Source organism: Schistocerca gregaria, chromosome 10, assembly GCF_023897955.1.
Source record: "Schistocerca gregaria isolate iqSchGreg1 chromosome 10, iqSchGreg1.2, whole genome shotgun sequence".
NCBI lineage: Eukaryota > Metazoa > Arthropoda > Insecta > Orthoptera > Acrididae > Schistocerca > Schistocerca gregaria.
Genome location: NC_064929.1, coordinates 199,017,658 through 199,027,981, shown reverse-complemented (window position 1 = coordinate 199,027,981; position 10,324 = coordinate 199,017,658). Strand labels below are relative to the sequence as shown.

General features: G+C 38.7%; 1 protein-coding gene across 1 annotated transcript in view; it reads right to left on the bottom strand.

Annotated features, from left to right (window-relative positions):
• Nucleotides 1-7,270: 7,270 nt before the first annotated feature.
• Nucleotides 7,271-10,324, bottom strand: part of LOC126293368 (phosphoserine aminotransferase) — a 120,770-nt gene continuing 117,716 nt past the window's right edge. Inside the window, exon 12 of the mRNA XM_049986570.1 lies at nt 7,271-7,684. Within this exon, the coding sequence (XP_049842527.1) occupies nt 7,576-7,684 (109 nt within the window). The 3' untranslated portion in view covers nt 7,271-7,575. The remainder of the gene's footprint in view (nt 7,685-10,324) is intronic.

Below are 10,324 nucleotides of genomic sequence, written 5' to 3'. Positions count from 1 at the left end.
AACTGAGGAGCTACATGATAGAGAAGTAATGGCTCCTGTCTCGGAAACTGACATGTGGCAAGGAGAGAGGTGTGATGAGCACATGCCCCTCCATCTCCGCATCTAGTGATGCCTATGAGCTGAGGATGACAAGGCGGCCGGTCAGTACCCTTAGGCCTTCGCACTTCAAGTGTCTTCTCCAACACTTTTCTCAATCTTGATGTCCCCATCTTCTATAGATATGGCTGGTCAATTGTAGCCCCTTGCCTTACCTTGTGCTACTGTGGTTCATTATATACCTCCCTGAGCTCCCTGTTGTTTCTTCTTCACCATCCTCCTCCCTCACAAATTTGTCCCGATATCTTCTGCAGGATTTTATTTTTGAAAATCGTTATCTTTCTCTCTGTATACTTACAACAACAAAAATAATCAATTATTTATAATATGATGTAAATGGATAGATAAAAAATCTACTGAAGGGGAAAGAGGGGCAAAACAAAATGAGTGAAGAGGTTTAGGGAAAGAGGTACAGTTCAGAAGAGTCACCCAGAATCCTGTGTCAGAGGAGACTTACCAGACGGGATAAGCAGGAAAGATAGATTGTTGGGGATTACACTGGACAAGATTTGAAAACTTGAGAGCTTGAAGGTGGAAGACGGGGTAATATGCAAGACAGAGATTACTACTAAAACATCATGGCATAAGTTAATAATAGCGAAAAGCTAAGTGCATTGTTTGTAACAGATGTGGGAGGGGGACAGCAAAAAATAGACAAGTCAGAAAATGAAAGATTTGGAAAACTAAAATGGAGTGAAGATACGAACAGTTAATGTGAAGAAATTGTGAGATGGAAGGAATTAACATAAATTAAAACCAATGGGTGACGAGAACCAAAGACATGTTTTAGCGCTAGTTCCCACTTCAAAGTTCTGAGAAACTGGTGTATGGGTGAAGAATCCATGTCACATGTGGTGAAGCAGGCACCGAGATAATGATTGTCACGTTGTACAGCATGCTCTGCAACAGGATATTGTGGTTTGCCTATATACACCCTCTGCCTATGCCCATTCATCCTGACTGAGAACTAGGTGGTAGTCATGCTGATGTAAAATGCCGAACAGTGTTTACATAACAGCTGGTACATGACACATCGTTTCACAGGTGGCTCTTGCTTTGATAGTATATGTTTTGTCAGTTACAGGGCTGGAATAGATGCCGATAGAAGGGCGCATAGGAAAAGTCTTGCAATGGAGACAGTCACAGGGATAGGAGCCATAGGATGGGCAGATGACTGCACAAGTAGCATAGGGTCTCACAAGGAAATTGCGGAGATCGTGAGATCTACCATCTGAGCAGAAGTAAAGCTGTGAGTACCGGCCGTGAGTCGTGCTTCGGTAGCTCAGATGGTAGAGCACTTGCCCGCGAAAGGCAAAGGTCCCGAGTTCGAGTCTCGGTCGGGCACACAGTTTTAATCTGCCAGGAAGTTTCATATCAGCGCACACTCCGCTGCAGAGTGAAAATCTCATTCTGGAAACATCCCCCAGGCTGTGGCTAAGCCATGTCTCTGCAATATCCTTTCTTTCAGGAGTGCTAGTTCTGCAAGGTTCGCAGGAGAGCTTCTGTAAAGTTTGGAAGGTAGGAGACGGATACTGGCAGAAGTAAAGCTGTGAGTACCGGCCGTGAGTCGTGCTTCAGTAGCTCAGATGGTAGAGCACTTGCCCGCGAAAGGCAAAGGTCCCGAGTTCGAGTCTCGGTCGGGCACACAGTTTTAATCTGCCAGGAAGTTTCAAGAGTGATGATATCTAATCTCCTTGCCTGACTTCTGTTTTTAAATCAAAAGCCGTAGAATATTGTCCATCCATTTCCACTATCCCTTTTAAGCCTTCCAGTCTAACTTTTACAAGATTTGTAGCTTTCTTCAGTGTTTGACTTCTGCAGTTTCCCCACAGCTTTTCTCTGCTTATGCTATCATAGGCTTTCTTAAAATTGACAAACAATATTGCCATTGTTTCATTGTACACATACCTAATATTTTGATACCACCTCTTTCAGTACAATATCTGATCAGTGGTGTTACAAATTCCTGAATTTAATACTGTGAAGCAGTATTGAAATGCAGAAAGATGAAACACCAATAACAGGACATTCAAATTTAAGATTTAAATTTGTTTTGGTCATTCTGGAGAAGCGTGTTGCATCTTAAATCAGAGATTTGCAACCAGGATTGTAATAGGTCAATATAGCCCACACAAACATGTAAGAGGGTTACTCAGCAGTCTTAAATAGGAATTTCTGAGCTAAAGGAGTTGATGTTTTCACAAAATGTGTTGGCATCGATTTAGAAAAGCAGTATGTGAAGTACACTGTCCAATAAATTTACTGTGCCCATAGTTTATTATGTGCATAGTTAATGAGAATAAGATGAGGGTACATATGGAGAAATCATTTTCCCAGCTAGTTTCATATTCGATTGATCATTTTGCATGACTCATTTACATTCACACCACAAATTAATCTGCAAATAGGGCTACACGCTAAACATTTGTAATGTATCCTTTTAGATAATACAGACACGAGTTAGTAGTTCCTACCCATCTCATTTACACATTTTACTACATTTTTACTTGACAGCAATTATGAGACAGATTGAAGAAAAACCAAACATTTGGCATTGGCAACATTCTACTCTTTGTTCCATTCTTTTTGTATGAAAAATAATTAATGTGCCACTGAATGACCTGTCAACACCTACACTCCATAGAACTCTGATTTTTAAATACCTCATAATTCATGGTCATTAATCCCCCTCCCTTCTACAGAACTGACCGGAAATCTTGCAAAGATTAAGGTCCCTGAATTTAATGTGTCAAGCATTTCATTCTGTGGCATGGGTGAAAATCAGACTGAAGGAATATTCTGCATTATTTTTTAATAGTGTGCAATTACTAGAAGGGGGAGGCTTTGGTAAATACCGAAACCAAATATACAATATCAGTCAGTGTGTATTTAAGCAAAGTGTCATCTTTCTGTACGGGCATGTACGACAAATGGAGAAAACCAGAATAGCAAAATTTATACTGGAGTAGGAACCGGAGGGGAGAAGAAGAAGAAGAAGAAGAAGAAGAAGACGACGACCTATGACCATCTGGCTCCAAAATGTACGGCACACAATGAGGAGAATGGGCGCAGAGGAAGAGGACACACAACATCGAAACACCTGGAGGAATATTCTGAAAATGTAGTTTAAGAATGTTTATTGTTTGTATTGTAATTTCCAAGTCAATTATTATGTTGGAGATAAGCCTCTGTAATGAGGAAAAGCTCAAAATATTAATGTCATCTTTCTTGTTTGAGACTGAAACAACAAATAACAGATAAATAGACATAGCCAATTAAGTGCTGGGCAAGTTAATTCACTTGTTTGGAATGGGAGGCTGACATTGTCTGCCTCCTTCCAGGCAGTTGGTAATGAGCTGTGATTACAGAACAGGGTGCAATTACTTATAGCTTTATAAGTCAGCTTCATGATGAAGTGGCCATTTCATTAATGGTCATTGTTATTGGGATATTTGCATTTAAGTAAGACATTGCACGAAATTTGAAGAAGTTTGCAATGAAAAATAGGAGTCACTATGATTTTGCATTTGGTGCCTGTTATGTAATATGTTGCTATATATGAAATTTAGTTAACATATTGAATTTTTCTTTAGCCTTGGGTGTAGGCATCTGTCACCAGTTTCAAGAAAATTGATTGTATGTAGCTCACTCATTTGCAATTGCTATAAAGCCAGAATAAAATATCCATAACATTCCTCGTGTTTGTATAAATAGTTTGACATATCGAATGAGATTTTAGCGAATAACAGTGTGCAAAGAGGAGAGTGTTTTGCCATGTGGTTATTATGCAAAACTACTTTATTTCTGTGTTACTCTGCTAAACACAGACTTTTTCAATGACAGAAAGTAATTTTTAAGGGCCATAAGTAGATAATTAAATGAGAAATCCTGACGGTTCTGGAACAGCATAAGTGAACACATTACATGTTTATTTTTATGGCAGGGATGTGATTTATCATTAGCTATTCACCTTGCTTTTCATGTGTTTCTCACTTAATAAACCACAGTTTCAGAATTCTCTCACCATTGTGTCGGCATAACATGTTACTGAGATGACATTGTGTAAACTCAGCTGTGCATAGGCTAAAGAAGCAAATTTTAACATGGTAACATGAGAAATGTACCTTTTACTGAAAATTCACCACTCATGATGCTCTTCTGAATGTTACAAATGGTTAACAAGCCAGGCAAATATAAATCTCTTCTTTTGTGAAATTTTTGATGGAATTATTGCTAAATACTAAGCAAAGCAGATGTTACAGTAGATATTTCTGGATGGTTATCATGCAAGTATGAGTGTGAAGTGATTCCACTTAATATTTACAAAAAATGAGTATAGGCTTCAGCTCAGAATGGTACTTCCCCTCTAGCACTCGGCATTTCCCCTACAGAGCTTGACTGTGATACCCACCACTATCACCCTCCCCATACTTGCCTTGCCGACTGCACATCCACTGGCCATGTTATTCTGCTCACATTGCAATTCAAAGCATAGCATAATCTGAAAGTAATCATAAAGTGACTGGTTCAATCCTTGCTACCTTTCTTCAAACCCACACATAATATCAATTGGAAATGTTAATCAATTAATATGGAAGCATATTTTTAAATAGAAATTTTTAATTACTGATTGTATGAAAATAAATTACAATTTGATACAGACATCTGCGATATCTCTTTGTTAAATGGAAAAAATTATTCACATCAATAACAATATTTCATTGCTAGAAATGAAAAAAAGTGTTTGAATTTCTATTTAATGTTTCACATTTTGTATCAAATTCTAATTTATTGTGAATACATTTTTGTGTGAACAATGGTTAAAATAAAAAGATGTTATTTTTTATTAAAAATGATTCCATATTTGTTAATTAACATTTCCATTTGGTGATACGTATGAAACTTTTTAAAAAGTGAGAAGAGTATGGTTCCAGCAATTTGACACATTTGATGAGATTGGCCGCAGGTCACACTGGATGGGGCAGATGGACTGCTGTTTCTAACACAGTAGCTTTGTAACTGTGAATGTAATACATTTGTGTGATGTTTCACTTGAAACACTGTAACCTGTTTTATCTATTAAAAATCCTACTACGAAACATTAAAATTAGCAGAGGTTTACATGTTTTGATCGATGACGTTTTTATTAAAAAGACAAAAAAATTTGTGTACTCACCATTGTTGTCTGAGTGTGGCATGTTTTGAAACACTCAAACATACTAACAGCTACATTATAATTTGGACACCACCAGGGCATTTCTTCTCAGCATTTCCCCCCCCCCCCCCCCCCCCCAAACACACTTTGCAAATAAGTTTGCAATTTTTTCTCATTAGGTGGTATCCTTTTGGCAAACATTTGCACATTGTCTCCTTGGTCCAAAAACTGGAGAAAAATTAATCTCTTGCTGTACATCACCTACTGCTGCAAAAGAATTCCCTATCTGTACAAGCAACTAGGAGAGAGTGCACTTTTTTCTTTCACCATTATTCCACGTCTCCTTATGCAGCACAAATGCATTCACGAAAAATCAACATCTCTTTCTGAGCCAGAATCATCGATTACTGCTTCCAGGGCAGTTGAAAATATTGCAGTCATTGAAATTTGCCATATAAAATAATGTAGAATGTGAGCAATGTGCCAGCAAAGATACAGGCTGCAGACAAAAGCAGTACGACAGCTGACACAGAGTGGCAGTGTACAAAGTGCTGTTTTAGACTACAGGCAGTTCAGAATTCTAACACAATATGGCAGCACAATGCACAGAATCTTCCTTGTACAGTCTACATGCATACAGACAGCAGGAAGTGCAGTGGTTGCTACGAATTTGTACGCACAGCATGAGCAATACTCAGGTGCCATCTGCCTAACTGCTGCTGCCCGAGACCAACACAGGTTTTGTGCACAATGTGTTAATGGTCACAGTACAATTATGCTACACGCTAAGGTACCAATGAATTTTTTAGTAGACTAAAATTGTTTTGTACTTAACAGTGCTTGGAAGTCTTCTGATGTCCAGAGACAATTTTTTTCCAAGTTTTTTTTTTCTTTTTTTGACAGTTTTGCAATACTACTTTAGGAAACTGAACTCTGGGCCCTGTAAATATGAAGAAAATCAGGGAGGACCAGTCCATTAGGTCACCATGTTTGACCCCCTATCAATCCGCCCTCATCCCCTCAACCCAACTGTCCAAAATCAAAAAATAATAATATTTATAGAAACATTAATATGATATGGCAGACTACTGATTTCTCACAAAGGGATAGAATGGCTGGTCATATTTACCTCCTGGTACCAATAGCCACCATTTAAAATTTTATAATTTACAGTTTCCTCATGTAAAATTGCCACAGCAGACTACTGATTCATCCTTAAAGGTCCAATCATCAGTCGCTGTATAGTGTGGTTTATAGCCTAGATTAATTTCCAAGTCAGAAACAGGAAAGTCACTCCAAAGAATAAATAAATAAATGCTTGCTTAAAACTTAAGGATAATTTAGTATAAGGGACAATCAAAACGTTGCTGTTTGAATGCCTACAGTCCAGATTCACCATGCCAATCAGGCAAAATAACCATGACCTTTGAGGCAATCATCCCACTGATATACCAGGTTGGTAAAATAATGTGTCCTGCTGTGTGACGAAGTCTGTAGCTGCCTGTTGCACATCCTCGTGCAACAGGCATTATATTCCTTTCAAGACTTTTTTAAGGGACTGAAGGCACAATAATTGTGCGGGGAGAGATCAGAACCATAGGGCGAGTGCTCAAGTACCTTCTGTGTTGTGACCTTTGCGATATGGGGACGTGTGGTGTCACGAAGCAGCAGCACCCCTTATCATAGTTTTCCCTGAAGTTTGACCTTACTTGCACACACATTCTTCATTCTCTGATAGATGTGTTGTTGTCCTTCAGCAGCCAAGAAATGAATAACATTGCCGTAGTTCACGTTTCCACATTTACTGCATGCACGTTGCAAAGACACAAATGCACACTTATCCCTTGCCTTCATGTCACTGCTTATATATACACAACGGAGTGTCACTACATTGACGTGCATATGCTGCAGCAGTGCCCTCAAATCAAAAGTTTTTGATCATCCCTTGTAACTAAAATACAAGTGTTAGCTATCCACTATCAGTTGGAAACAGAGATAAATGAAAAGAAATAATCTAGATAAGTGTAACATTTTCTCTTTATTGTCTTGCAGACTATGCAAATAAAAATACAAAAGTTTGATGGACTTGTCTTGTACAGTGTCAAAGGAATGAGCTGAAATTACCAGTTACTTGCTTCAAAGATAAGAGAGAGCGGGAAGTAATGGGTCATCACAAACACGTTTACTTCGTAAATGAGTCTTTAGCTGCCCTTGTTACATCTGGATGCAACTTTCACCATCTCAAATATAAATATCGCAGCATGAAATCGGAAGGTATTGTGCACACATTTCATATAGTATCAGTCGGCTGTCTCAAGAAGCTTTCACTTTTTTGCATGCTCCTTCTGGAAGTCAGTCATGTACTTTATTAAGGCTTCTACTTCATCCATGGTGATGGCGTTATACAGTGATGCCCGGATGCCACCCACAGACCTGTAAAAAAAGAGCGTGTGAATAGGTGAAATAACAGGAACATTTTGAGAAAATTGACCTTATTTTTATGGGCCTAAAAACTTACAGGTAGATAAAATGGCTCTCTGTAGACACACAAGAAAAGTACAAGAAACTAATCTCATTTTTAAAACTTTTGGCTTTTTCCTCCGGTAGGAAAGATTAATAAGAATAACAGAAAAATAAAAATGGGGAGGATTGTGTTCATTTTCTCATCCACTGATTGCACGGAGAAGGAGAACCTTTAGGGATGTACCAGACATTGTTTCACTTGTTCCCCTAATTCTTCTGAACAGTGTAGTTGTCACCCATTGAACTGATGATGTAAACAATATGATGCTTATGTCTCTAAAAGTAAGACTTAATTGATTGTATTCTGGAGAGAAGATTCATTTGGAACTAAAATCACTGAGGACAACATGATATTGAACATTACTCAAATGTGTGAGGACCCCCCCCCCCTCCCCTCCCCACACACACACACACAAAAAAGAGCCTACAAAGGATACTGAATGTATACAAAAGAAGGAAATGGTGACAGGTTGGTTTGGCACATGGGAGAGTCACCAAAATGCCAAACAACCTGACCTGGTAGTCACTTGGCAATAAACACCAACTTCCATACTTAAAATGTTTAAAGAAACAGCATTACCTGTGATGAATATAGGAATATACTACGGCCCCTTATATGTACCTCCTGCAGAGACCACAAATACAAAATTACAAAGGTTGGTTTGGCACATGGGAGAGTGTCATGGAAATGCCAAACAACCTCAACTGGCAGTCACTTGACAATACACACCAACTACTATACTTAAAATGCTTAAAGAAACAGCATTACCTGTGATGAATATAGGAATACACTGTGGTCCCCTACACATACCTCCCGCAGAGACCGCAAATACGAGATTAGACTCAGTGTGCACAGCTATTTAACCTGTCTTTCTTCTATTGCTCCATGTGAGAATGGAAAAGGAAGAAACCTTAATAAGTGGTGCAATAGAAAGTATCCTCTGTCATGCATGATGCAGTACACTATGCTTTGCAGAACATGTCTGTAGAGAATTTTGGAATATTATTCTAAAAAGAAATAAAGCTCTATGTGAAGAACTTGCTGATGTAGAAATTGTGAGTCATGATTCATAACAGACAATGCAAGAAGACATCCAAGTAAATGTATAGAAACACTAGCTAACAAGACCAGCATTGCAAATGAACCCATTTTCCCAATTTTCTATTAGAAAAAAACACAAAAAATGCTGTTTTTGTAGTAAAGTGCCAAAAATGTTTTCACAAAAACACCCTTCAAATTAAAAACCACTCATACAAATAAACATGCATACTGTACAAATGTAAATACAGCTACAGCGTGTGTCTACAATATGATTTTGTAATTGTGTCTATAGCACTGCCTCTTCATAGCTCTATAGATGGCTATCATTTTCACCTACAGCCGTTTGTGCTTCACAATTGGAAGCTGACAAAATCAATGCCAGGTGTCAAGGATTTCCTTAATTGACTCAACTGTACAAGTGTTTTAGTAATAAAAAACAAATATACTAAAATTTCACATATGTTGAGGCATTTTTTCATGCATCTCAGAATTTATGATGTCATATCTCTTGAACTGTTTGTCATGCAATGGTACATTTGTGTATTTTATTTTATTTACACATCAAGTTCCGTAGGACCAAACTGAGGAGCAAATCTTCAAGGTCATGGAACTTGTCAGTACATGAAATTACAATGTAAAAGTAATAACATTAAAATAAAATGTTAATCAACCCAAAAAAGTCAAGCCATAAGTTTAAGTACAAGTATTCAACATAAGAATCAGCTTCAATTTTCAAGGAACTTCTCAACAGAATAGAAGGAGTGGCCCATGAGGAGACTCTTCAGTTTTGATTTGAAAGCAAGTGGATTACTGGTAAGATTTTTCAATTCTTGTGGTAGCTTACTGAAAATGGATGCAGCAGTACACTACACACCTTTCTGCACAAGAGTTAATGAAGTCCGAGCCAAATGCAGGTTTGATTTCTGCTACATATTAACTGAATGAAAGCTGCTTATTCTTGGGAATAAGCTGATATTGTTAACAGGAAATGACAGTAAAGAATATACACTCCTGGAAATTGAAATAAGAACACCGTGAATTCATTGTTCCAGGAAGGGGAAACTTTATTGACACATTCCTGGGGTCAGATACATCACATGATCACACTGACAGAACCACAGGCACATAGACACAGGCAACAGAGCATGCACAATGTCAGCACTAGTACAGTGTCTATCCACCTTTCGCAGCAATGCAGGCTGCTATTCTCCCATGGAGACGATCGTAGAGATGCTGGATGTAGTCCTGTGGAACAGCTTGCCATGCCATTTCCACCTGGCGCCTCAGTTGGACCAGCGTTCGTGCAGACCGCGTGAGACAACGCTTCATCCAGTCCCAAACATGCTCAATGGGGGACAGATCCGGAGATCTTGCTGGCCAGGGTAGTTGACTTACACCTTCTAGAGCACGTTGGGTAGCACGGGTTACATGCGGACGTGCATTGTCCTGTTGGAACAGCAAGTTCCCTTGCCGGTCTAGGAATGGTAGAACGATGGGTTCGATGACGG